The sequence below is a fragment of the Melopsittacus undulatus genome, chromosome 1 (assembly GCF_012275295.1).
Source record: "Melopsittacus undulatus isolate bMelUnd1 chromosome 1, bMelUnd1.mat.Z, whole genome shotgun sequence".
In the NCBI taxonomy this organism is placed as follows: Eukaryota; Metazoa; Chordata; class Aves; order Psittaciformes; family Psittaculidae; genus Melopsittacus; species Melopsittacus undulatus.
Window position 1 is genome coordinate 147,980,468 of NC_047527.1, and position 27,416 is coordinate 148,007,883.

Here is a 27,416-nt window from a genome sequence, read left to right on the forward strand (position 1 = left end):
GTAATTTTTGCCACCTCCGCTTCCTCTTTGTAGTTTCTGCCACCTCCGCTTCCTCTTTGTTGTTTCTGCCACCTCCGCTTCCTCTTTGTTCTTTTTGCCACCTCCGCTTCCTCTTTGTAGTTTTTGCCACCTCCGCTTCCTCTTTGTAGTTTTTGCCACCTCCGCTTCCTCTTTGTAGTTTTTGCCACCTCCGCTTCCTCTTTGTTCTTTTTGCCACCTCCGCTTCCTCTTTGTAGTTTTTGCCACCTCCGCTTCCTCTTTGTTCTTTTTGCCACCTCCGCTTACTCTTTGTAGTTTTTGCCACCTCCGCTTCCTCTTTGTTGTTTTTGCCACCTCCGCTTCCTCTTTGTTGTTTTTGCCACCTCCGCTTCGTCTTTGTAGTTTTTGCCACCTCCGCTTCCTCTTTGTAGTTTTTGCCACCTCCGCTTCCTCTTTGTTCTTTTTGCCACCTCCGCTTCTTCTTTGTTCTTTTTGCCACCTCCGCTTCCTCTTTGTTGTTTTTGCCACCTCCGCTTCCTCTTTGTAGTTTTTGCCACCTCCCCTTCCTCTTTGTTCTTTTTGCCACCTTCGCTTCCTCTTTGTAGTTTTTGCCACCTCCGCTTCCTCTTTGTTCTTTTTGCCACCTCCGCTTCCTCTTTGTAGTTTTTGCCACCTCCGCTTCCTCTTTGTAGTTTTTTGCCACCTCCGCTTCCTCTTTGTTGTTTTTGCCACCTCCGCTTCCTCTTTGTAGTTTTTGCCACCTCCGCTTCCTCTTTGTAGTTTTTGCCTCCTCGCGTCCTCTTTATTGTTTTTGCCACCTCCGCTTCCTCTTTGTTCTTTTTGCCACCTCCGCTTCCTCTTTGTTGTTTTTGCCACCTCCGCTTCCTCTTTCTTCTTTTTGCCACCTCCGCTTCCTCTTTGTAGTTTTTGCCTCCTCCGCTTCCTCTTTGTAGTTTTTGCCACCTCCGCTTCCTCTTTGTTCTTTTTGCCACCTCCGCTTCCTCTTTGTTGTTTTGTGCCACCTCCGCTTCCAGTTTGTAATTTTTGCCCCCTCCGCTTCCTCTTTGTAGTTTCTGCCACCTCCGCTTCCTCTTTGTTGTTTCTGCCACCTCCGCTTCCTCTTTGTTCTTTTTGCCACCTCCGCTTCCTCTTTGTAGTTTTTGCCACCTCCGCTTCCTCTTTGTAGTTTTTGCCAACTCCGCTTCCTCTTTTTCTTTTTGCCACCTCCGCTTCCTCTTTGTAGTTTTTGCCACCTCCGCTTCCTCTTTGTAGTTTTTGCCACCTCCGCTTCCTCTTTGTAGTTTTTGCCACCTCCGCTTCCTCTTTGTTGTTTTTGCCACCTCCGCTTCCTCTTTGTTGTTTTTGCCACCTCCGCTTCGTCTTTGTAGTTTTTGCCACCTCCGCTTCCTCTTTGTAGTTTTTGCCACCTCCGCTTCCTCTTTGTTCTTTTTGCCACCTCCGCTTCCTCTTTGTTTTTTTGCCACCTCCGCTTCCTCTTTGTTCTTTTTGCCACCTCCGCTTCCTCTTTGTAGTTTTTGCCACCTCCGCTTCCTCTTTGTAGTTTTTGCCACCTCCGCTTCCTCTTTGTAGTTTTTGCCACCTCCGCTTCCTCTTTGTTGTTTTTGCCACCTCCGCTTCCTCTTTGTTGTTTTTGCCACCTCCGCTTCCTCTTTGTAGTTTTTGCCACCTCCGCTTCCTCTTTATTGTTTTTGCCACCTCCGCTTCCTCTTTGTAGTTTTTGCCACGTCCGCTTCCAGTTTGTAATTTTTGCCACCTCCGCTTCCTCTTTGTAGTTTTTGCCACCTCCCTTTCCTCTTTGTAGTTTTTGCCACCTCCGCTTCCTCTTTGTAGTTTTTGCCACCTCCGCTTCCTCTTTGTTCTTTTTGCCACCTCCGCTTCCTCTTTGTAGTTTTTGCCACCTCCGCTTCCTCTTTGTAGTTTTTGCCACCTCCGCTTCCTCTTTGTAGTTTTTGCCACCTCCGCTTCCTCTTTGTAGTTTTTCCCACCTCCGCTTCCTCTTTGTAGTTTTTGCCACCTCCGCTTCCTCTTTGTTGTTTTTGCCACCTCCGCTTCCTCTTTGTTGTTTTTGCCACCTCCGCTTCCTCTTTGTAGTTTTTGCCACCTCTGCTTCCTCTTTGTAGTTTTTGCCACCTCCGCTTCCTCTTTGTAGTTTTTGCCACCTCCGCTTCCTCTTTGTTCTTTTTGCCACCTCCGCTTCCTCTTTGTAGTTTTTGCCACCTCCGCTTCCTCTTTGTAGTTTTTGCCACCTCCGCTTCCTCTTTGTTCTTTTTGCCACCTCCGCTTCCTCTTTGTTGTTTTTGCCACCTCCGCTTCCTCTTTGTAGTTTTTGCCACCTCCGCTTCCTCTTTGTAGTTTCTGCCACCTCCGCTTCCTCTTTGTTGTTTCTGCCACCTCCGCTTCCTCTTTGTTCTTTTTGCCACCTCCGCTTCCTCTTTGTAGTTTTTGCCACCTCCGCTTCCTCTTTGTAGTTTTTGCCACCTCCGCTTCCTCTTTTTCTTTTTGCCACCTCCGCTTCCTCTTTGTAGTTTTTGCCACCTCCGCTTCCTCTTTGTAGTTTTTGCCACCTCCGCTTCCTCTTTGTAGTTTTTGCCACCTCCGCTTCCTCTTTGTTGTTTTTGCCACCTCCGCTTCCTCTTTGTTGTTTTTGCCACCTCCGCTTCGTCTTTGTAGTTTTTGCCACCTCCGCTTCCTCTTTGTAGTTTTTGCCACCTCCGCTTCCTCTTTGTTCTTTTTGCCACCTCCGCTTCCTCTTTGTTTTTTTGCCACCTCCGCTTCCTCTTTGTTCTTTTTGCCACCTCCGCTTCCTCTTTGTAGTTTTTGCCACCTCCGCTTCCTCTTTGTAGTTTTTGCCACCTCCGCTTCCTCTTTGTAGTTTTTGCCACCTCCGCTTCCTCTTTGTAGTTTTTGCCACCTCCGCTTCCTCTTTGTAGTTTTTGCCACCTCCGCTTCCTCTTTGTTGTTTTTGCCACCTCCGCTTCCTCTTTGTAGTTTTTGCCACCTCCGCTTCCTCTTTGTTCTTTTTGCCACCTCCGCTTCCTCTTTGTTCTTTTTGCCACCTCCGCTTCCTCTTTGTAGTTTTTGCCACCTCCGCTTCCTCTTTGTAGTTTTTGCCACCTCCGCTTCCTCTTTTTCTTTTTGCCACCTCCGCTTCCTCTTTGTAGTTTTTGCCACCTCCGCTTCCTCTTTGTAGTTTTTGCCACCTCCGCTTCCTCTTTGTAGTTTTTGCCACCTCCGCTTCCTCTTTGTAGTTTTTGCCACCTCCGCTTCCTCTTTGTTGTTTTTGCCACCTCCGCTTCGTCTTTGTAGTTTTTGCCACTTCCGCTTCCTCTTTGTAGTTTTTGCCACCTCCGCTTCCTCTTTGTTGTTTTTGCCACCTCCGCTTCCTCTTTGTTTTTTTGCCACCTCCGCTTCCTCTTTGTTCTTTTTGCCACCTCCGCTTCCTCTTTGTAGTTTTTCCCACCTCCGCTTCCTCTTTGTAGTTTTTGCCACCTCCGCTTCCTCTTTGTTGTTTTTGCCACCTCCGCTTCCTCTTTGTTGTTTTTGCCACCTCCGCTTCCTCTTTGTAGTTTTTGCCACCTCCGCTTCCTCTTTGTTGTTTTTGCCACCTCCGCTTCCTCTTTGTAGTTTTTGCCACCTCCGCTTCCTCTTTGTTCTTTTTGCCACCTCCGCTTCCTCTTTGTTGTTTTTGCCACCTCCGCTTCCTCTTTGTTGTTTTTGCCACCTCCGCTTCCTCTTTGTAGTTTTTGCCACCTCCGCTTCCTTTTTGTTCTTTTTGCCACCTCCGCTTCCTCTTTGTTGTTTTTGCCACCTCCGCTTCCTCTTTGTTGTTTTTGCCACCTCCGCTTCCTCTTTGTAGTTTTTGCCACCTCCGCTTCCTCTTTGTAGTTTTTGCCACCTCCGCTTCCTCTTTGTTCTTTTTGCCACCTCCGCTTCCTCTTTGTAGTTTTTGCCACCTCCGCTTCCTCTTTGTAGTTTTTGCCACCTCCGCTTCCTCTTTGTAGTTTTTGCCACCTCTGCTTCCTCTTTGTTGTTTTTGCCACCTCCGCTTCCTCTTTGTTGTTTTTGCCACCTCCGCTTCCTCTTTGTAGTTTTTGCCACCTCCGCTTCCTCTTTATTGTTTTTGCCACCTCCGCTTCCTCTTTGTAGTTTTTGCCACCTCCGCTTCCAGTTTGTAATTTTTGCCACCTCCGCTTCCTCTTTGTAGTTTTTGCCACCTCCGCTTCCTCTTTGTAGTTTTTGCCACCTCCGCTTCCTCTTTGTAGTTTTTGCCACCTCCGCTTCCTCTTTGTAGTTTTTGCCACCTCCGCTTCCTCTTTGTAGTTTTTGCCACCTCCGCTTCCTCTTTGTTGTTTTTGCCACCTCCGCTTCCTCTTTGTTGTTTTTGCCACCTCCGCTTCTAGTTTGTAATTTTTGCCACCTCCGCTTCCTCTTTGTAGTTTTTGCCACCTCCGCTTCCTCTTTGTTCTTTTTGCCACCTCCGCTTCCTCTTTGTAGTTTTTGCCACCTCCGCTTCCTCTTTGTAGTTTTTGCCACCTCCGCTTCCTCTTTGTAGTTTTTGCCACCTCCGCTTCCTCTTTGTTCTTTTTGCCACCTCCGCTTCCTCTTTGTAGTTTTTGCCACCTCCGCTTCCTCTTTGTAGTTTTTGCCACCTCCGCTTCCTCTTTGTTCTTTTTGCCACCTCCGCTTCCTCTTTGTTGTTTTTGCCACCTCCGCTTCCAGTTTGTAATTTTTGCCACCTCCGCTTCCTCTTTGTAGTTTCTGCCACCTCCGCTTCCTCTTTGTTGTTTCTGCCACCTCCGCTTCCTCTTTGTTCTTTTTGCCACCTCCGCTTCCTCTTTGTAGTTTTTGCCACCTCCGCTTCCTCTTTGTAGTTTTTGCCACCTCCGCTTCCTCTTTTTCTTTTTGCCACCTCCGCTTCCTCTTTGTAGTTTTTGCCACCTCCGCTTCCTCTTTGTAGTTTTTGCCACCTCCGCTTCCTCTTTATTGTTTTTGCCACCTCCGCTTCCTCTTTGTAGTTTTTGCCACCTCCGCTTCCTCTTTGTTGTTTTTGCCACCTCCGCTTCCTCTTTGTTGTTTTTGCCACCTCCGCTTCCTCTTTGTAGTTTTTGCCACCTCCGCTTCCTCTTTGTTGTTTTTGCCACCTCCGCTTCCTCTTTGTAGTTTTTGCCACCTCCGCTTCCTCTTTGTTCTTTTTGCCACCTCCGCTTCCTCTTTGTTGTTTTTGCCACCTCCGCTTCCTCTTTGTTGTTTTTGCCACCTCCGCTTCCTCTTTGTAGTTTTTGCCACCTCCGCTTCCTCTTTGTTGTTTTTGCCACCTCCGCTTCCTCTTTGTTCTTTTTGCCACCTCCGCTTCCTCTTTGTAGTTTTTGCCACCTCCGCTTCCTCTTTGTAGTTTTTGCCACCTCCGCTTCCTCTTTGTAGTTTTTGCCACCTCCGCTTCCTCTTTGTTCTTTTTGCCACCTCCGCTTCCTCTTTGTTCTTTTTGCCACCTCCGCTTCCTCTTTGTTCTTTTTGCCACCTCCGCTTCCTCTTTGTTGTTTTTGCCACCTCCGCTTCCTCTTTGTTTTTTTGCCACCTCCGCTTCCTCTTTGTTCTTTTTGCCACCTCCGCTTCCTCTTTGTTCTTTTTGCCACCTCCGCTTCCTCTTTGTAGTTTTTGCCACCTCCGCTTCCTCTTTGTTGTTTTTGCCACCTCCGCTTCCTCTTTGTAGTTTTTGCCACCTCCGCTTCCTCTTTGTTGTTTTTGCCACCTCCGCTTCCTCTTTGTTGTTTTTGCCACCTCCGCTTCCTCTTTGTAGTTTTTGCCACCTCCGCTTCCTCTTTGTAGTTTTTGCCACCTCCGCTTCCTCTTTGTTCTTTTTGCCACCTCCGCTTCCTCTTTGTAGTTTTTGCCACCTCCGCTTCCTCTTTGTAGTTTTTGCCACCTCCGCTTCCTCTTTGTAGTTTTTGCCACCTCCGCTTCCTCTTTGTAGTTTTTGCCACCTCCGCTTCCTCTTTGTTGTTTTTGCCACCTCCGCTTCCTCTTTGTTGTTTTTGCCACCTCCGCTTCCTCTTTGTTGTTTTTGCCACCTCCGCTTCCTCTTTGTAGTTTTTGCCACCTCCGCTTCCTCTTTATTGTTTTTGCCACCTCCGCTTCCTCTTTGTAGTTTTTGCCACCTCCGCTTCCAGTTTGTAATTTTTGCCACCTCCGCTTCCTCTTTGTAGTTTTTGCCACCTCCGCTTCCTTTTTCTTGTTTTTGCCACCTCCGCTTCCTCTTTGTAGTTTTTGCCACCTCCGCTTCCTCTTTGTAGTTTTTGCCACCTCCGCTTCCTCTTTGTAGTTTTTGCCACCTCCGCTTCCTCTTTATTGTTTTTGCCACCTCCGCTTCCTCTTTGTTGTTTTTGCCACCTCCGCTTCTAGTTTGTAATTTTTGCCACCTCCGCTTCCTCTTTGTAGTTTTTGCCACCTCCGCTTCCTCTTTGTTCTTTTTGCCACCTCCGCTTCCTCTTTGTAGTTTTTGCCACCTCCGCTTCCTCTTTGTAGTTTTTGCCACCTCCGCTTCCTCTTTGTAGTTTTTTGCCACCTCCGCTTCCTCTTTGTAGTTTTTGCCACCTCCGCTTCCTCTTTGTTGTTTCTGCCACCTCCGCTTCCTCTTTGTTGTTTTTGCCACCTCCGCTTCCTCTTTGTAGTTTTTGCCACCTCCGCTTTCTCTTTGTAGTTTTTGCCACCTCCGCTTCCTCTTTGTTCTTTTTGCCACCTCCGCTTCCTCTTTGTTGTTTTTGCCACCTCCGCTTCCTCTTTGTTTTTTTGCCACCTCCGCTTCCTCTGTTCTTTTTGCCACCTCCGCTTCCTCTTTGTTGTTTTTGCCACCTCCGCTTCCTCTTTGTAGTTTTTGCCACCTCCGCTTCCTCTTTGTAGTTTTTGCCACCTCCGCTTCCTCTTTGTAGTTTTTGCCACCTCCGCTTCCTCTTTGTAGTTTTTGCCACCTCCGCTTCCTCTTTGTAGTTTTTGTCACCTCCGCTTCCTCTTTGTAGTTTTTGCCACCTCCGCTTCCTCTTTGTAGTTTTTGCCACCTCCGCTTCCTCTTTGTTCTTTTTGCCACCTCCGCTTCCTCTTTGTAGTTTTTGCCACCTCCGCTTCCTCTTTGTAGTTTTTGCCACCTCCGCTACCAGTTTGTAATTTTTGCCACCTCCGCTTCCTCTTTGTAGTTTTTGCCACCTCCGCTTCCTCTTTGTAGTTTTTGCCACCTCCGCTTCCTCTTTGTTGTTTTTGCCACCTCCGCTTCCTCTTTGTAGTTTTTGCCACCTCCGCTTCCTCTTTGTAGTTTTTGCCACCTCCGCTTCCTCTTTGTTGTTTTTGCCACCTCCGCTTCCTCTTTGTAGTTTTTGCCACCTCCGCTTCCTCTTTGTTCTTTTTGCCACCTCCGCTTCCTCTTTGTAGTTTTTGACACCTCCGCTTCCTCTTTGTTCTTTTTGCCACCTCCGCTTCCTCTTTGTAGTTTTTGCCACCTCCGCTTCCTCTTTGTAGTTTTTTGCCACCTCCGCTTCCTCTTTGTTGTTTTTGCCACCTCCGCTTCCTCTTTGTTTTTTTGCCACCTCCGCTTCCTCTTTGTTCTTTTTGCCACCTCCGCTTCCTCTTTGTAGTTTTTGCCACCTCCGCTTCCTCTTTGTAGTTTTTGCCACCTCCGCTTCCTCTTTGTAGTTTTTGCCACCTCCGCTTCCTCTTTGTAGTTTTTGCCACCTCCGCTTCCTCTTTGTTGTTTTTGCCATCTCCGCTTCCTCTTTGTAGTTTTTGCCACCTCCGCTTCCTCTTTGTTCTTTTTGCCGCCTCCGCTTCCTCTTTCTTCTTTTTGCCGCCTCCGCTTCCTCTTTGTTTTTTTGCCGTCTCTGCTTCCTCTTTGTTGTTTTTGCCACCTCCGCTTCCTCTTTGTAGTTTTTGCCACCTCCGCTTCCTCTTTGTAGTTTTTGCCACCTCCGCTTCCTCTTTGTAGTTTTTGCCACCTCCGCTTCCTCTTTGTAGTTTTTGCCACCTCCGCTTCCTCTTTGTAGTTTTTGCCACCTCCGCTTCCTCTTTGTAGTTTTTGCCACCTCCGCTTCCTCTTTGTTGTTTTTGCCACCTCCGCTTCCTCTTTGTTGTTTTTGCCACCTCCGCTTCCTCTTTGTAGTTTTTGCCACCTCCGCTACCACTTTGTAATTTTTGCCACCTCTGCTTCCTCTTTGTTCTTTTTGCCACCTCCGCTTCCTCTTTGTAGTTTTTGCCACCTCCGCTTCCTCTTTGTAGTTTTTGCCACCTCCGCTTCCTCTTTGTTGTTTTTGCCACCTCCGCTTCCTCTTTGTAGTTTTTGCCACCTCCGCTTCCTCTTTGTAGTTTTTGCCACCTCCGCTTCCTCTTTGTAGTTTTTGCCACCTCCGCTTCCTCTTTGTAGTTTTTGCCACCTCCGCTTCCTCTTTGTAGTTTTTGCCACCTCCGCTTCCAGTTTGTAATTTTTGCCACCTCCGCTTCCTCTTTGTAGTTTCTGCCACCTCCGCTTCCTCTTTGTTGTTTCTGCCACCTCCGCTTCCTCTTTGTTCTTTTTGCCACCTCCGCTTCCTCTTTGTAGTTTTTGCCACCTCCGCTTCCTCTTTGTAGTTTTTGCCAACTCCGCTTCCTCTTTTTCTTTTTGCCACCTCCGCTTCCTCTTTGTAGTTTTTGCCACCTCCGCTTCCTCTTTGTAGTTTTTGCCACCTCCGCTTCCTCTTTGTAGTTTTTGCCACCTCCGCTTCCTCTTTGTTGTTTTTGCCACCTCCGCTTCCTCTTTGTTGTTTTTGCCACCTCCGCTTCGTCTTTGTAGTTTTTTGCCACCTCCGCTTCCTCTTTGTAGTTTTTGCCACCTCCGCTTCCTCTTTGTTCTTTTTGCCACCTCCGCTTCCTCTTTGTTTTTTTGCCACCTCCGCTTCCTCTTTGTTCTTTTTGCCACCTCCGCTTCCTCTTTGTAGTTTTTGCCACCTCCGCTTCCTCTTTGTAGTTTTTGCCACCTCCGCTTCCTCTTTGTAGTTTTTGCCACCTCCGCTTCCTCTTTGTTGTTTTTGCCACCTCCGCTTCCTCTTTGTTGTTTTTGCCACCTCCGCTTCCTCTTTGTAGTTTTTGCCACCTCCGCTTCCTCTTTATTGTTTTTGCCACCTCCGCTTCCTCTTTGTAGTTTTTGCCACGTCCGCTTCCAGTTTGTAATTTTTGCCACCTCCGCTTCCTCTTTGTAGTTTTTGCCACCTCCCTTTCCTCTTTGTAGTTTTTGCCACCTCCGCTTCCTCTTTGTAGTTTTTGCCACCTCCGCTTCCTCTTTGTTCTTTTTGCCACCTCCGCTTCCTCTTTGTAGTTTTTGCCACCTCCGCTTCCTCTTTGTAGTTTTTGCCACCTCCGCTTCCTCTTTGTAGTTTTTGCCACCTCCGCTTCCTCTTTGTAGTTTTTCCCACCTCCGCTTCCTCTTTGTAGTTTTTGCCACCTCCGCTTCCTCTTTGTTGTTTTTGCCACCTCCGCTTCCTCTTTGTTGTTTTTGCCACCTCCGCTTCCTCTTTGTAGTTTTTGCCACCTCCGCTTCCTCTTTGTAGTTTTTGCCACCTCCGCTTCCTCTTTGTTCTTTTTGCCACCTCCGCTTCCTCTTTGTAGTTTTTGCCACCTCCGCTTCCTCTTTGTAGTTTTTGCCACCTCCGCTTCCTCTTTGTTCTTTTTGCCACCTCCGCTTCCTCTTTGTTGTTTTTGCCACCTCCGCTTCCTCTTTGTAGTTTTTGCCACCTCCGCTTCCTCTTTGTAGTTTCTGCCACCTCCGCTTCCTCTTTGTTGTTTCTGCCACCTCCGCTTCCTCTTTGTTCTTTTTGCCACCTCCGCTTCCTCTTTGTAGTTTTTGCCACCTCCGCTTCCTCTTTGTAGTTTTTGCCACCTCCGCTTCCTCTTTTTCTTTTTTGCCACCTCCGCTTCCTCTTTGTAGTTTTTGCCACCTCCGCTTCCTCTTTGTAGTTTTTGCCACCTCCGCTTCCTCTTTGTAGTTTTTGCCACCTCCGCTTCCTCTTTGTTGTTTTTGCCACCTTCGCTTCCTCTTTGTTGTTTTTGCCACCTCCGCTTCGTCTTTGTAGTTTTTGCCACCTCCGCTTCCTCTTTGTAGTTTTTGCCACCTCCGCTTCCTCTTTGTTCTTTTTGCCACCTCCGCTTCCTCTTTGTTTTTTTGCCACCTCCGCTTCCTCTTTGTTCTTTTTGCCACCTCCGCTTCCTCTTTGTAGTTTTTGCCACCTCCGCTTCCTCTTTGTAGTTTTTGCCACCTCCGCTTCCTCTTTGTAGTTTTTGCCACCTCCGCTTCCTCTTTGTAGTTTTTGCCACCTCCGCTTCCTCTTTGTAGTTTTTGCCACCTCCGCTTCCTCTTTGTTGTTTTTTGCCACCTCCGCTTCCTCTTTGTAGTTTTTGCCACCTCCGCTTCCTCTTTGTTCTTTTTGCCACCTCCGCTTCCTCTTTGTTCTTTTTGCCACCTCCGCTTCCTCTTTGTAGTTTTTGCCACCTCCGCTTCCTCTTTGTAGTTTTTGCCACCTCCGCTTCCTCTTTTTCTTTTTGCCACCTCCGCTTCCTCTTTGTAGTTTTTGCCACCTCCGCTTCCTCTTTGTAGTTTTTGCCACCTCCGCTTCCAGTTTGTAATTTTTGCCACCTCCGCTTCCTCTTTGTAGTTTCTGCCACCTCCGCTTCCTCTTTGTTGTTTCTGCCACCTCCGCTTACTCTTTGTTCTTTTTGCCACCTCCGCTTCCTCTTTGTAGTTTTTGCCACCTCCGCTTCCTCTTTGTAGTTTTTGCCACCTCCGCTTCCTCTTTGTAGTTTTTGCCACCTCCGCTTCCTCTTTGTTCTTTTTGCCACCTCCGCTTCCTCTTTGTAGTTTTTGCCACCTCCGCTTCCTCTTTGTTCTTTTTGCCACCTCCGCTTACTCTTTGTAGTTTTTGCCACCTCCGCTTCCTCTTTGTTGTTTTTGCCACCTCCGCTTCCTCTTTGTTTTTTTTGCCACCTCCGCTTCGTCTTTGTAGTTTTTGCCACCTCCGCTTCCTCTTTGTAGTTTTTGCCACCTCCGCTTCCTCTTTGTTCTTTTTGCCACCTCCGCTTCTTCTTTGTTCTTTTTGCCACCTCCGCTTCCTCTTTGTTGTTTTTGCCACCTCCGCTTCCTCTTTGTAGTTTTTGCCACCTCCCCTTCCTCTTTGTTCTTTTTGCCACCTTCGCTTCCTCTTTGTAGTTTTTGCCACCTCCGCTTCCTCTTTGTTCTTTTTGCCACCTCCGCTTCCTCTTTGTAGTTTTTGCCACCTCCGCTTCCTCTTTGTAGTTTTTGCCACCTCCGCTTCCTCTTTGTTGTTTTTGCCACCTCCGCTTCCTCTTTGTAGTTTTTGCCACCTCCGCTTCCTCTTTGTAGTTTTTGCCTCCTCGCGTCCTCTTTATTGTTTTTGCCACCTCCGCTTCCTCTTTGTTCTTTTTGCCACCTCCGCTTCCTCTTTGTTGTTTTTGCCACCTCCGCTTCCTCTTTGTTCTTTTTGCCACCTCCGCTTCCTCTTTGTAGTTTTTGCCTCCTCCGCTTCCTCTTTGTAGTTTTTGCCACCTCCGCTTCCTCTTTGTTCTTTTTGCCACCTCCGCTTCCTCTTTGTTGTTTTTGCCACCTCCGCTTCCAGTTTGTAATTTTTGCCACCTCCGCTTCCTCTTTGTAGTTTCTGCCACCTCCGCTTCCTCTTTGTTGTTTCTGCCACCTCCGCTTCCTCTTTGTTCTTTTTGCCACCTCCGCTTCCTCTTTGTAGTTTTTGCCACCTCCGCTTCCTCTTTGTAGTTTTTGCCAACTCCGCTTCCTCTTTTTCTTTTTGCCACCTCCGCTTCCTCTTTGTAGTTTTTGCCACCTCCGCTTCCTCTTTGTAGTTTTTGCCACCTCCGCTTCCTCTTTGTAGTTTTTGCCACCTCCGCTTCCTCTTTGTTGTTTTTGCCACCTCCGCTTCCTCTTTGTTGTTTTTGCCACCTCCGCTTCGTCTTTGTAGTTTTTGCCACCTCCGCTTCCTCTTTGTAGTTTTTGCCACCTCCGCTTCCTCTTTGTTCTTTTTGCCACCTCCGCTTCCTCTTTGTTTTTTTGCCACCTCCGCTTCCTCTTTGTTCTTTTTGCCACCTCCGCTTCCTCTTTGTAGTTTTTGCCACCTCCGCTTCCTCTTTGTTGTTTTTTGCCACCTCCGCTTCCTCTTTGTTGTTTTTGCCACCTCCGCTTCCTCTTTGTTGTTTTTGCCACCTCCGCTTCCTCTTTATTGTTTTTGCCACCTCCGCTTCCTCTTTGTAGTTTTTGCCACGTCCGCTTCCAGTTTGTAATTTTTGCCACCTCCGCTTCCTCTTTGTAGTTTTTGCCACCTCCCTTTCCTCTTTGTAGTTTTTGCCACCTCCGCTTCCTCTTTGTAGTTTTTGCCACCTCCGCTTCCTCTTTGTTCTTTTTGCCACCTCCGCTTCCTCTTTGTAGTTTTTGCCACCTCCGCTTCCTCTTTGTAGTTTTTGCCACCTCCGCTTCCTCTTTGTAGTTTTTGCCACCTCCGCTTCCTCTTTGTAGTTTTTCCCACCTCCGCTTCCTCTTTGTAGTTTTTGCCACCTCCGCTTCCTCTTTGTTGTTTTTGCCACCTCCGCTTCCTCTTTGTTGTTTTTGCCACCTCCGCTTCCTCTTTGTAGTTTTTGCCACCTCTGCTTCCTCTTTGTAGTTTTTGCCACCTCCGCTTCCTCTTTGTAGTTTTTGCCACCTCCGCTTCCTCTTTGTTCTTTTTGCCACCTCCGCTTCCTCTTTGTAGTTTTTGCCACCTCCGCTTCCTCTTTGTAGTTTTTGCCACCTCCGCTTCCTCTTTGTTCTTTTTGCCACCTCCGCTTCCTCTTTGTTGTTTTTGCCACCTCCGCTTCCTCTTTGTAGTTTTTGCCACCTCCGCTTCCTCTTTGTAGTTTCTGCCACCTCCGCTTCCTCTTTGTTGTTTCTGCCACCTCCGCTTCCTCTTTGTTCTTTTTGCCACCTCCGCTTCCTCTTTGTAGTTTTTGCCACCTCCGCTTCCTCTTTGTAGTTTTTGCCACCTCCGCTTCCTCTTTTTCTTTTTGCCACCTCCGCTTCCTCTTTGTAGTTTTTGCCACCTCCGCTTCCTCTTTGTAGTTTTTGCCACCTCCGCTTCCTCTTTGTAGTTTTTGCCACCTCCGCTTCCTCTTTGTTGTTTTTGCCACCTCCGCTTCCTCTTTGTTGTTTTCGCCACCTCCGCTTCGTCTTTGTAGTTTTTGCCACCTCCGCTTCCTCTTTGTAGTTTTTGCCACCTCCGCTTCCTCTTTGTTCTTTTTGCCACCTCCGCTTCCTCTTTGTTTTTTTGCCACCTCCGCTTCCTCTTTGTTCTTTTTGCCACCTCCGCTTCCTCTTTGTAGTTTTTGCCACCTCCGCTTCCTCTTTGTAGTTTTTGCCACCTCCGCTTCCTCTTTGTAGTTTTTGCCACCTCCGCTTCCTCTTGTAGTTTTTGCCACCTCCGCTTCCTCTTTGTTGTTTTTGCCACCTCCGCTTCCTCTTTGTAGTTTTTGCCACCTCCGCTTCCTCTTTGTTCTTTTTGCCACCTCCGCTTCCTCTTTGTTCTTTTTGCCACCTCCGCTTCCTCTTTGTAGTTTTTGCCACCTCCGCTTCCTCTTTGTAGTTTTTGCCACCTCCGCTTCCTCTTTTTCTTTTTGCCACCTCCGCTTCCTCTTTGTAGTTTTTGCCACCTCCGCTTCCTCTTTGTAGTTTTTGCCACCTCCGCTTCCTCTTTGTAGTTTTTGCCACCTCCGCTTCCTCTTTGTAGTTTTTGCCACCTCCGCTTCCTCTTTGTTGTTTTTGCCACCTCCGCTTCGTCTTTGTAGTTTTTTGCCACTTCCGCTTCCTCTTTGTAGTTTTTGCCACCTCCGCTTCCTCTTTGTTGTTTTTGCCACCTCCGCTTCCTCTTTGTTTTTTTGCCACCTCCGCTTCCTCTTTGTTCTTTTTGCCACCTCCGCTTCCTCTTTGTAGTTTTTCCCACCTCCGCTTCCTCTTTGTAGTTTTTGCCACCTCCGCTTCCTCTTTGTTGTTTTTGCCACCTCCGCTTCCTCTTTGTTGTTTTTGCCACCTCCGCTTCCTCTTTGTAGTTTTTGCCACCTCCGCTTCCTCTTTGTTGTTTTTGCCACCTCCGCTTCCTCTTTGTAGTTTTTGCCACCTCCGCTTCCTCTTTGTTCTTTTTGCCACCTCCGCTTCCTCTTTGTTGTTTTTGCCACCTCCGCTTCCTCTTTGTTGTTTTTTGCCACCTCCGCTTCCTCTTTGTAGTTTTTGCCACCTCCGCTTCCTCTTTGTTCTTTTTGCCACCTCCGCTTCCTCTTTGTTGTTTTTGCCACCTCCGCTTCCTCTTTGTTGTTTTTGCCACCTCCGCTTCCTCTTTGTAGTTTTTGCCACCTCCGCTTCCTCTTTGTAGTTTTTGCCACCTCCGCTTCCTCTTTGTTCTTTTTGCCACCTCCGCTTCCTCTTTGTAGTTTTTGCCACCTCCGCTTCCTCTTTGTAGTTTTTGCCACCTCCGCTTCCTCTTTGTAGTTTTTGCCACCTCTGCTTCCTCTTTGTTGTTTTTGCCACCTCCGCTTCCTCTTTGTTGTTTTTGCCACCTCCGCTTCCTCTTTGTAGTTTTTGCCACCTCCGCTTCCTCTTTGTTGTTTTTGCCACCTCCGCTTCCTCTTTGTAGTTTTTGCCACCTCCGCTTCCAGTTTGTAATTTTTGCCACCTCCGCTTCCTCTTTGTAGTTTTTGCCACCTCCGCTTCCTCTTTGTAGTTTTTGCCACCTCCGCTTCCTCTTTGTAGTTTTTGCCACCTCCGCTTCCTCTTTGTAGTTTTTGCCACCTCCGCTTCCTCTTTGTAGTTTTTGCCACCTCCGCTTCCTCTTTGTTGTTTTTGCCACCTCCGCTTCCTCTTTGTTGTTTTTGCCACCTCCGCTTCTAGTTTGTAATTTTTGCCACCTCCGCTTCCTCTTTGTAGTTTTTGCCACCTCCGCTTCCTCTTTGTTCTTTTTGCCACCTCCGCTTCCTCTTTGTAGTTTTTGCCACCTCCGCTTCCTCTTTGTAGTTTTTGCCACCTCCGCTTCCTCTTTGTTCTTTTTGCCACCTCCGCTTCCTCTTTGTAGTTTTTGCCACCTCCGCTTCCTCTTTGTAGTTTTTGCCACCTCCGCTTCCTCTTTGTAGTTTTTTGCCACCTCCGCTTCCTCTTTGTTGTTTTTGCCACCTCCGCTTCCTCTTTGTTGTTTTTGCCACCTCCGCTTCCTCTTTGTAGTTTTTGCCACCTCCGCTTCCTCTTTGTAGTTTTTGCCACCTCCGCTTCCTCTTTGTAGTTTTTGCCACCTCCGCTTCCTCTTTGTTCTTTTTGCCACCTCCGCTTCCTCTTTGTAGTTTTTGCCACCTCCGCTTCCTCTTTGTAGTTTTTGCCACCTCCGCTTCCTCTTTGTTCTTTTTGCCACCTCCGCTTCCTCTTTGTTGTTTTTGCCACCTCCGCTTCCAGTTTGTAATTTTTGCCACCTCCGCTTCCTCTTTGTAGTTTCTGCCACCTCCGCTTCCTCTTTGTTGTTTCTGCCACCTCCGCTTCCTCTTTGTTCTTTTTGCCACCTCCGCTTCCTCTTTGTAGTTTTTGCCACCTCCGCTTCCTCTTTGTAGTTTTTGCCACCTCCGCTTCCTCTTTTTCTTTTTGCCACCTCCGCTTCCTCTTTGTAGTTTTTGCCACCTCCGCTTCCTCTTTGTAGTTTTTGCCACCTCCGCTTCCTCTTTATTGTTTTTGCCACCTCCGCTTCCTCTTTGTAGTTTTTGCCACCTCCGCTTCCTCTTTGTAGTTTTGCCACCTCCGCTTCCTCTTTGTTGTTTTTGCCACCTCCGCTTCCTCTTTGTAGTTTTTGCCACCTCCGCTTCCTCTTTGTTGTTTTTGCCACCTCCGCTTCCTCTTTGTAGTTTTTGCCACCTCCGCTTCCTCTTTGTTCTTTTTGCCACCTCCGCTTCCTCTTTGTTGTTTTTGCCACCTCCGCTTCCTCTTTGTTGTTTTTGCCACCTCCGCTTCCTCTTTGTAGTTTTTGCCACCTCCGCTTCCTCTTTGTTGTTTTTGCCACCTCCGCTTCCTCTTTGTTCTTTTTGCCACCTCCGCTTCCTCTTTGTAGTTTTTGCCACCTCCGCTTCCTCTTTGTAGTTTTTGCCACCTCCGCTTCCTCTTTGTAGTTTTTGCCACCTCCGCTTCCTCTTTGTTCTTTTTGCCACCTCCGCTTCCTCTTTGTTCTTTTTGCCACCTCCGCTTCCTCTTTGTTCTTTTTGCCACCTCCGCTTCCTCTTTGTTGTTTTTGCCACCTCCGCTTCCTCTTTGTTTTTTTTGCCACCTCCGCTTCCTCTTTGTTCTTTTTGCCACCTCCGCTTCCTCTTTGTTCTTTTTGCCACCTCCGCTTCCTCTTTGTAGTTTTTGCCACCTCCGCTTCCTCTTTGTTGTTTTTGCCACCTCCGCTTCCTCTTTGTAGTTTTTGCCACCTCCGCTTCCTCTTTGTTGTTTTTGCCACCTCCGCTTCCTCTTTGTTGTTTTTGCCACCTCCGCTTCCTCTTTGTAGTTTTTGCCACCTCCGCTTCCTCTTTGTAGTTTTTGCCACCTCCGCTTCCTCTTTGTTCTTTTTGCCACCTCCGCTTCCTCTTTGTAGTTTTTGCCACCTCCGCTTCCTCTTTGTAGTTTTTGCCACCTCCGCTTCCTCTTTGTAGTTTTTGCCACCTCCGCTTCCTCTTTGTAGTTTTTGCCACCTCCGCTTCCTCTTTGTTGTTTTTGCCACCTCCGCTTCCTCTTTGTTGTTTTTTGCCACCTCCGCTTCCTCTTTGTTGTTTTTGCCACCTCCGCTTCCTCTTTGTAGTTTTTGCCACCTCCGCTTCCTCTTTATTGTTTTTGCCACCTCCGCTTCCTCTTTGTAGTTTTTGCCACCTCCGCTTCCAGTTTGTAATTTTTGCCACCTCCGCTTCCTCTTTGTAGTTTTTGCCACCTCCGCTTCCTTTTTCTTGTTTTTGCCACCTCCGCTTCCTCTTTGTAGTTTTTGCCACCTCCGCTTCCTCTTTGTAGTTTTTGCCACCTCCGCTTCCTCTTTGTAGTTTTTGCCACCTCCGCTTCCTCTTTATTGTTTTTGCCACCTCCGCTTCCTCTTTGTTGTTTTTGCCACCTCCGCTTCTAGTTTGTAATTTTTGCCACCTCCGCTTCCTCTTTGTAGTTTTTGCCACCTCCGCTTCGTCTTTGTAGTTTTTGCCACCTCCGCTTCCTCTTTGTAGTTTTTGCCACCTCCGCTTCCTCTTTGTAGTTTTTGCCACCTCCGCTTCCTCTTTGTAGTTTTTGCCACCTCCGCTTCCTCTTTGTAGTTTTTGCCACCTCCGCTTCCTCTTTGTTGTTTCTGCCACCTCCGCTTCCTCTTTGTTGTTTTTGCCACCTCCGCTTCCTCTTTGTAGTTTTTGCCACCTCCGCTTTCTCTTTGTAGTTTTTGCCACCTCCGCTTCCTCTTTGTTCTTTTTGCCACCTCCGCTTCCTCTTTGTTGTTTTTGCCACCTCCGCTTCCTCTTTGTTTTTTTGCCACCTCCGCTTCCTCTGTTCTTTTTGCCACCTCCGCTTCCTCTTTGTTGTTTTTGCCACCTCCGCTTCCTCTTTGTAGTTTTTGCCACCTCCGCTTCCTCTTTGTAGTTTTTGCCACCTCCGCTTCCTCTTTGTAGTTTTTGCCACCTCCGCTTCCTCTTTGTAGTTTTTGCCACCTCCGCTTCCTCTTTGTAGTTTTTGTCACCTCCGCTTCCTCTTTGTAGTTTTTGCCACCTCCGCTTCCTCTTTGTAGTTTTTGCCACCTCCGCTTCCTCTTTGTTCTTTTTGCCACCTCCGCTTCCTCTTTGTAGTTTTTGCCACCTCCGCTTCCTCTTTGTAGTTTTTGCCACCTCCGCTACCAGTTTGTAATTTTTGCCACCTCCGCTTCCTCTTTGTAGTTTTTGCCACCTCCGCTTCCTCTTTGTAGTTTTTGCCACCTCCGCTTCCTCTTTGTTGTTTTTGCCACCTCCGCTTCCTCTTTGTAGTTTTTGCCACCTCCGCTTCCTCTTTGTAGTTTTTGCCACCTCCGCTTCCTCTTTGTTGTTTTTGCCACCTCCGCTTCCTCTTTGTAGTTTTTGCCACCTCCGCTTCCTCTTTGTTCTTTTTGCCACCTCCGCTTCCTCTTTGTAGTTTTTGACACCTCCGCTTCCTCTTTGTTCTTTTTGCCACCTCCGCTTCCTCTTTGTAGTTTTTGCCACCTCCGCTTCCTCTTTGTAGTTTTTGCCACCTCCGCTTCCTCTTTGTTGTTTTTGCCACCTCCGCTTCCTCTTTGTTTTTTTGCCACCTCCGCTTCCTCTTTGTTCTTTTTGCCACCTCCGCTTCCTCTTTGTAGTTTTTGCCACCTCCGCTTCCTCTTTGTAGTTTTTGCCACCTCCGCTTCCTCTTTGTAGTTTTTGCCACCTCCGCTTCCTCTTTGTAGTTTTTGCCACCTCCGCTTCCTCTTTGTTGTTTTTGCCATCTCCGCTTCCTCTTTGTAGTTTTTGCCACCTCCGCTTCCTCTTTGTTCTTTTTTGCCGCCTCCGCTTCCTCTTTCTTCTTTTTGCCGCCTCCGCTTCCTCTTTGTTTTTTTGCCGTCTCTGCTTCCTCTTTGTTGTTTTTGCCACCTCCGCTTCCTCTTTGTAGTTTTTGCCACCTCCGCTTCCTCTTTGTAGTTTTTGCCACCTCCGCTTCCTCTTTGTAGTTTTTGCCACCTCCGCTTCCTCTTTGTAGTTTTTGCCACCTCCGCTTCCTCTTTGTAGTTTTTGCCACCTCCGCTTCCTCTTTGTAGTTTTTGCCACCTCCGCTTCCTCTTTGTTGTTTTTGCCACCTCCGCTTCCTCTTTGTTGTTTTTGCCACCTCCGCTTCCTCTTTGTAGTTTTTGCCACCTCCGCTACCACTTTGTAATTTTTGCCACCTCTGCTTCCTCTTTGTTCTTTTTGCCACCTCCGCTTCCTCTTTGTAGTTTTTGCCACCTCCGCTTCCTCTTTGTAGTTTTTGCCACCTCCGCTTCCTCTTTGTTGTTTTTGCCACCTCCGCTTCCTCTTTGTAGTTTTTGCCACCTCCGCTTCCTCTTTGTAGTTTTTGCCACCTCCGCTTCCTCTTTGTAGTTTTTGCCACCTCCGCTTCCTCTTTGTAGTTTTTGCCACCTCCGCTTCCTCTTTGTAGTTTTTGCCACCTCCGCTTCCTCTTTGTAGTTTTTGCCACCTCCGCTTCCTCTTTGTAGTTTTTGCCACCTCCGCTTCCTCTTTGTTCTTTTTGCCACCTCCGCTTCCTCTTTGTAGTTTTTGCCACCTCCGCTTCGTCTTTGTAGTTTTTGCCACCTCCGCTTACTCTTTGTAGTTTTTGCCACCTCCGCTTCCTCTTTGTTGTTTTTGCCACCTCCGCTTCCTCTTTGTTGTTTTTGCCACCTCCGCTTCCTCTTTGTAGTTTTTGCCACCTCCGCTTCCTCTTTGTTGTTTTTGCCACCTCCGCTTCCTCTTTGTAGTTTTTGCCACCTCCGCTTCCTCTTTGTAGTTTTTGCCACCTCCTCTACCACTTTGTAATTTTTGCCACCTCCGCTTCCTCTTTGTAGTTTTTGCCACCTCCGCTTCCTCTTTGTTCTTTTTGCCACCTCCGCTTCCTCTTTGTTCTTTTTGCCACCTCCGCTTCCTCTTTGTTGTTTTTGCCACCTCCGCTTCGTCTTTGTTCTTTTTGCCACCTCCGCTTCCTCTTTGTAGTTTTTGCCACCTCCGCTTCCTCTTTATTGTTTTTGCCTCTTCCGCTTCCTCTTTGTTCTTTTTGCCACCTCCGCTTCCTCTTTGTTGTTTTTGCCACCTCCGCTTCCTCTTTGTTTTTTTGCCACCTCCGCTTCCTCTTTGTTCTTTTTGCCACCTCCGCTTCCTCTTTGTAGTTTTTGCCACCTCCGCTTCCTCTTTGTAGTTTTTGCCAGCTCCGCTTCCTCTTTGTAGTTTTTGCCACCTCCGCTTCCTCTTTGTTGTTTTTGCCACCTCCGCTTCCTCTTTGTTGTTTTTGCCACCTCCGCTTCCTCTTTGTAGTTTTTGCCACCTCCGCTTCCTCTTTGTTCTTTTTGCCACTTCCGCTTCCTCTTTGTAGTTTTTGCCACCTCCGCTTCCTCTTTGTTCTTCTTGCCACCTCCGCTTCCTCTTTGTAGTTTTTGCCACCTCCGCTTCCTCTTTGTTCTTTTTGCCACCTCCGCTTCCTCTTTGTTCTTTTTGCCACCTCCGCTTCCTCTTTGTTCTTTTTGCCACCTCCGCTTTCTCTTTGCTCGTTTTGCCACCTCCGCTTCCTCTTTTTTCTTTTTGCCACCTCTGCTTCCTCTTTGTTTTTTTTGCCACCTCTGCTTCCTTTGTTCTTTTTACCACCTCTGCTTCCTTTGTTCTTTTTGCTATCTCCTCTTTCCCTTTTTCTCCCCCTCCCCTTCTTTTGTATTATTTTTCTTCCTGTTGCGTTCCTTTTCATTCTGTTCTGTCCGTTTCTGTTACATTACTTTGCTTTGCATTGCCGTCCTTTTCTTTCGTTTTTTTCCGGGATGCATGAACAGTTCCCTTATACCTTCCTGGCACTGGTTTTGCTCTCAGGGAGAGCTGGAAAGTGTCAGCTGCTAATGAGCAGCAATGCTGTAGCCCTTCCTAGCAGAGGTTGCTGTGTGCAAGCAAGAAATCCTGGGGAATGGAACCAAGAGAAGAGCAGAGCTTGCTCCTGCTCCAAGCTTGCACTGGGCAATGGAGCCAGGGAATACCTTTGCACATGTCGTTGCCTGGAGGTGTGAGAACTAATCTGGGTGAGAACCTGTCTGAAAGGTCCCTGACAAGGGGCTGTGCTCAGTGCAACAGAGGAGAAGCAGCAACTGCCAGGGTCTACCCTGAGAGTCGCAAAAGCTTCCTCCCCCCAGATGTGGAGCACGAGGGGCACTCGTGTGGAGCAGGAGCAGCAGCCTTTGGGCCACTATAGCCCAGAGGAGCCCTGTCAAGGAGCTGGCTCACTGCTGCAGAGGAAGGCAAAGAAAAACCTGGGAACACTGTCAGATCCATGGGGGAAAAAATGCCTTCCCCCCCCAGCTGCAGGACACGAGGTGCCACCTTCGTGGTGCATGAGCAGCCAGAATGGACCAGAGGAGCCTTAGCAAGTGGTCTTGCTCAATGCTCAGAGGAAGGCGAAAAGCCCCCGGGCCCAGTGCCAATCTGCCCCTGGGGAAAATTCCTTCCTGACCCCAACACTGGCGATCGGCTATCCCTGAGCATGTGAGCAAGACCTGCTCCTGCTCCAAAGGCTGATCACACCTCCCAGAAGACCCCCAAGCCCTATTCTCCCTCAACTGAGAACCACTTCATGAGTTCCCAGGAGTGGACAAAGGCTCCTTGCCTGACCAACCCTGTGGTCAAGAAACCCCCTCCATATGGCTGGCAGGGCACCAGTGGCTGCTGCACAGCACTGAGATACCAGGAAACTTCTCTGCATCTCTTTGCTTACAGCTGCTGCCCTTGGCTCCACAGTGTATAATGATGATGATGAGCTCTGCAGTACTCTTCCAGGTGGCATTCCTATGGTCCGGACACAGCTATCCAGCTGAAAAGAACTGCTCCCCTCCCAAGTGCTAACAAGCTGGTCCTGCCAGGAGCTGGCCTCCAGCAGCCTTGACCAGGTGCTGGTCTTCCTCCCTCAAGGCCTCTCCAAGTAACTCCACCAGCTCCTCAAGGACTTCCTCTCGGATGTCCTTGGGCTGCCCTGGACCATCTCTGCCAGGGAACACAGGAGGCTGCTCCCTTTTATTCTGTCCCCGGGCGTTCTTGTTACTGGGCGTTGTTGTTGTTGCGTTGCTAGGTGGTGTCACAATGATATGGAGGTGACGGGGCCCACCCATGCCCAGCCACACCTCCTGCCCCTCAGCCCAGCAGCCTTCAGAGGAAGCTTTTGGGGTGCTGGCCCCAGGCAGTGCCTGTGCCCAGGAGTCTTAGGGGCTGTCCAGGTCCTTAGTGGCCATGCTCTGGGCACAGCTGTTGGGCTCCCTGATGTGTCCTTAAGACACTTGGATCCCAAGGACAAGCTCTGGGCTATTCCTCTTCTTTTGGGGTATGGCAGAATCCAGGCCTGCAGCCCAGAGGCCAGCCCTGGCAGCTGCCAGGGTGTTCAGAGCTTTGTTTTACATACAGTACTTCACTATTACATTACATACAGTTACATTCACTATTACATTCACTTTTACATTATATACAGTACTTCACTACTAGCTATAGAGGCAGAGGCAGAACAGAGAGGAAGGCCAGAAGCCCGAAGTCCATGAAAAGAGGCAGAAGTGAGGAATTTAAGACTATTTGCAATGAGGATCCTTAATTCGAATGAAATCCTGTCCTGCTGCCATTTACATTGAGGCCATTTTCATGCCCCAATATGCTTTGTTATTTTAATGGATTATTAAAAGAATAAAATACTGTCATAACTTTAGGGTTTGCAATAAATCGCATTAGAATCTCTTGTTTCTAAATCTTGTTAGAACACCTGTGGATATTTTCTCCAGTCACCCTTGCATGTGCAGCAATAGAAAGCTTAGCCCTGTGTGCAACTGCAGAGAAAATGTCTAAAGCACAGAAAGCCCTTATGAAGTCTGCCCCCAGGGGAAGGTTCTTGATTTGCTCTGTTTCAGCACAGGACAGACTTTAAATTGGGTTTTAATCACAGAATCACAGAATCCCAAGGGTTGGAAGGGACCTGCCAAGTAGCAGAAATGTTTCCTGCTGTCTGACTACTTCCTTTGGTTTCTTCCCACTTCCCCTCCCTGCCACCCCCCTCGTTCCACCTCAAACTCTGAATTGTCATATTATTTATTTCAGGCACTCATAGCTTGGCCATGAGAGTCGCAGAACATCCACGCATAAGGAAGCTAAATTTGCTATGAGAACAAATTGGCAGTTGAGACTGACATAGCAGAAGTAGTTGAAGATGAAGTAGAATCTTTGTTTTGTCAAGTTACTTAGTCTAGGAGGAGGAAAAAATGCGTCACCTGTAGTCAAAATATTCCTATTTGTTGGAAGTGTAGAAACTGGCAAACAAATCATTTTAGAACTGTGTGCATTGCAGGATCCCTTATATTGAAATATATGTCTGTTTGTCAATAAATCCATCCATAACAGAGGGAGAAGAAAAGAGATGATTGGAAGTAGGGTGATGAATAGTATCATCTATCTTAAACTCTTAATGTGAAAGTTAGAAGCAACATCTAGCTCTGGATTCACTCCCTCATGTATGTGTTCTAATGGAGTTGTGAGGAGGTCTGTGCTAGCAGCTTCAGGCCAGTGCAGTGAAAACTGCTCCAGTAGAGACCATCATTGAAAGTTCAAACAAAGCTTGTATGTTCCATAAAGGTTTTATTTCTGCTTTTGATCATGGCAGTGGAGTGAAGGCTGGAGAGTTAATTTGCCCCAGGAATGATGGGATAACTTGCTGGAGTTTGCAAATCTTATTTTATTTTGATGGTTGTATTTTCTGGAGGGTTATTCTGTTGTTTGGGTGGGTACAGGTATTATGGGGAATGTGTTTTTCTGCCTACAGCCTACCCCTTACATCAGTGGTATAGCTTCTCTGTGCTTTGAGGAACAAGCCCAGTGATTTGGCTGGAAGGTGTCTGTCACTAGGTTCCAGTGGGGATTTCTGGTATACTAGAAATACTTTCTCACATGTGCTTTGCCCTTAAGGCTTTCTTGTCCTTAAACAGCACTTCAAAGCATGGCTTCTCAGCAGCTCATACTCAGAGTTGGTTCTTTCTAACTGCTAGTAGTGTCTTGTATTGTTGACAGTGTGACTAGGAAGAAAACTGCTTACCTGATCTAAGTATTCTTTCTGTTGTTGTTTTCTTTGAAATCAATGTAACCCAAAGATCACAGAGCAGATTAGTTTAAAGGAAACGTTTAAAACCCTGCTCAGATGACACATGGTGTACATTAAGTTCACTTTTTACTGAGATAGCTAATGAAGTGATGAAAAGATGGCAGACAGTTCTAAAGAGAGAGCAGAGATGCATTCCACTCTGGAACTGCCAATCAGTATTCAGGGTGCAACACTGCATATTGATGTGTAATTCTCAAACTGAATTTCCCTGAAAAGGCAGGTTAGCTGTGTTGTGACTATGGCATTACAAAGTCAAGGCCCTCTTGCTTCCTCCCCTATGTGCTGACAGATGTTTTTAAAAAAGATATAATTTTGGGCAATGAATAAGCTGCAGCAGGTATTTGTTTTGGTAGATATGTAGGGATACACAGAGCAGTAAAATACTGCTGATACTGTTTCCTTACACAGGCAGGAGGTGTGCAGAAAGGCACAAGCAGTAATCCAAAATAGCCTGACATTATGCAGTGAAAATTAAGACTGGAAAATAGGGTGGAGTGTGTTGTCTTGGAGATAATTATGGCACTGAAAGATGACTTTATTCTGGATCACACCTAGAACTCATCAGTGTACCTAAGTACTTTGCTGTGAACTTGGAGAAGAAGTACTGAAGTTCTTCTGAGTATGCCTCAGTTTATGAAAGCAGTTTCATGTAAATAAGGCACTGAACCACACTATATCAGGCCACGAGTTTTGGGATGACCCAGTGATGTGTATGAATGGGAATGAAATTTAGATAGATGAATTGAAAACATACTGTTATGTAGTACGTTTTATGGGTTTTATTGTTGTAAGGCACATCTGTCAGGTGAATTAGTATTCTTTTGAGATTGCCAGATGATTCCCCATGGAGAATCCGTTTTTTCAAAGTTAGCAGCATGGCATGTTTTCATCTCCCCATCTGTGGAAGGATGACTGTGGTCAGTGGTGTGGCTGTACTGAAACAGCTGAACCATCTGGGGCAAAGGCCTGTCTGGCTTATCTGGAAAACAGGGCTTTTTAGCAAGTCAGTTCAAGGCACAAGGATAGTTTCTTAGGTGTTTCCTAAAATTATGCATTTCCTATTCAAAGAAACATTTCCTTGACTTGGCCTTCAGTAGTCGAAGTGTATAAAACAGCAGAAAGAAAAGTTAAAAGAAAAACAACTTAAAATGTGAAAGATCTCTACATGATAAATATCAGTGACAGAGCACTTCTAGGGTGCTCTGTGTTGATCTGTTTAAAGGACAATTATAGAAAAAAAAGAAAGAAAAATGTGTGTGTTTTATTTATAAAGGAGGATTAACCTATTTCATTCCTTGGCTATTTTGAGGCAGACAATATAAGTAGTAAGGGTCAGTTGAAACAGTGCTTGCTTACACTGGTAGCTAGTCAACTTAAATTTAAAAGTTCTTCACAGCCAAGTGATAGAATAGTACTGTTACAGTAAAAAAGCTATCTCTAACATTAACTGAATCTTCATTATTTTAATTCTGAAACTCTTTCTCAGGTATTTATATTTTCTTTTCAGTTTGGGTCTATGGAATGTCTGTTTAAGAAAAAGTAAGGGTCTGTAACAGGAAAATTTCTGTATCTTTTCTTTGTTTCCTTTCTAGGCTACCTTGCAACTCCCACAAACCCTCCAACAAAAGGAGTGTGGAGCGTGTTGCTTTATCATTACGATATCTTATCTTAAATCTTTTCTGGTAGCTACTGACAAACAGTAGTAACACTTCTAGTGATTTGCTGTTTGGTAGTTTAAAGCAATACAGTGAATACAGGGCCTTTTGTGGGCTGGTATTGTAGTTTTTTGCATGTGTGTGAGGCTGTGGGAAGTGTTGATATACAGCCGCTGCTGCTGTGCCTCTTATCAGCAAAATAAGATTGTGCTTCCCTTTTCCTTTTGATTTTTCACAACTAAACAGAAGCCCTATTTCCATTGCCTCCTATTGCTATTGTATCTTATGTTGATATCCATACTATAACCACAGTGAGGTCATCTGGTGCTGCTATTGTAAAATATTCAAGTCTCAGTAAGCATCAGTTTTGGTTTACCCTAGGAACACACCTGGAGTTAAAAGTGTGGAAAACTTGATAGTTTTCAGTATTAATCACTAAATGGTGCAATCACAGAATGGTGCATCCCTGTTGTTACAGTAGCTTGTCTTTAGTGCCTCAACCTAGTGTCCGTCTAATCAATTTCTGATTAAAGCTAGTCCTTATTAATCCTTATGTCACTGTTAGCATTGTTGTTCAAGGAAATATCTTTGCACTGTATCTTGGCTGCCAAAACTGCAAAGGCAATCAGAGTTTCTTCCTGTCATCAGTTCATGGTCGCTGGGACTGTACTTTCTCATGACTTTTCACATGCAGTACCCTTTTTCCCTACTACCTTGTAGGACATTTTTGCCTTCTATCAAAGGCCTAGATTTATTTGATTCAGTTCCACTGTCTGTTTTTCACCAGTACTTGTCTTTTTCCTCCCTCTTTCAGAGGATAAAGTATGGACAACTGTGTACCATGATCTGCCAATGCAGACTTCTGTGGGCGTACAGTTACCTGTACTGCAGCTCAACTACAGTGCAACAATGGACCAGATTTCTGCCATTACCAGTAGTGCTGAGTACTGTGAGCAGTTCGTCTCCTATTCTTGCAAGATGTCCCGATTGCTGAATACACCAGGTAGGCTGAGAATGGAGGATCAATGAAAAATTATATTAAAGAACTTTAATTGAACAATTCATCAGGTATTGCTGTTAGACCAGTCCATTAAGTGAACATATTTCTTTGTTCTCCTTCACTGAATTTCACAAAGAAGTAAATAGTTGAAAATATTTTGTTAGGAAATTTTGCCTGTTTGCTTACCACTAAAATGAGTTTTGATGCACTACAAATCTGTGTGATCTTGTCTCAGATCTGTTGCTTTGCAAAGCAGGAAGCTTTTGGTAAGCAGGGTAACTTTGGAAGTTTAATCAATAGAGGCATTGAAAAATTGCTTTGAACTTCATCCTGGTTTTCTGGTTGTCAGTTTTCATATGCTGTGGTCAGCAAGAGCACTGGTTAAATGAGTGTTGGAATTTTCCCACTGGTATCTCTGAAACAGTTTTTTAAACACAGAATATTTTGGGTAATCAGGTGCTTTAAACATTGTAGAGATTGACATGGTCAGCAATGCAGTTGTGTGAGAAATCTGATACATGATTACCTACAAGTAGATTCATTATATATTTCTCACTGTGTAGCTTTACTGGAAGAGAACAGTCTTACTACTGCTTGCTATATGTGCCTCCTCACCAGGTATTACCTGTAACTGTTGAAGACAAAAGTATTAGTTGTTCCAGAATCAGTAAAAGAGCACATAAATAAATTTGGGTTTAGAAACTCTTCTAATATGCACCTATATTTTTGCTCTAATTGAGTATGATAACATTTGACATTGGACTTAACGAAGACAGGGTTATGAGTGGGAATATAGAATACATTTTTTGTGATTATGAAATGAGTTCATTGTGAT

At 46.6% G+C, this 27,416-nt stretch overlaps 1 protein-coding gene across 1 annotated transcript in view; it reads left to right on the forward strand.

Annotated features, from left to right (window-relative positions):
- CNTNAP2 (contactin associated protein 2) overlaps window positions 1-27,416 on the forward strand; it is a 1,129,462-nt gene that overhangs the window by 821,267 nt on the left and 280,779 nt on the right. Inside the window, exon 13 of the mRNA XM_034062602.1 lies at window positions 26,396-26,584. Coding sequence (XP_033918493.1) covers window positions 26,396-26,584 — 189 coding nt within the window. The remainder of the gene's footprint in view (window positions 1-26,395; window positions 26,585-27,416) is intronic.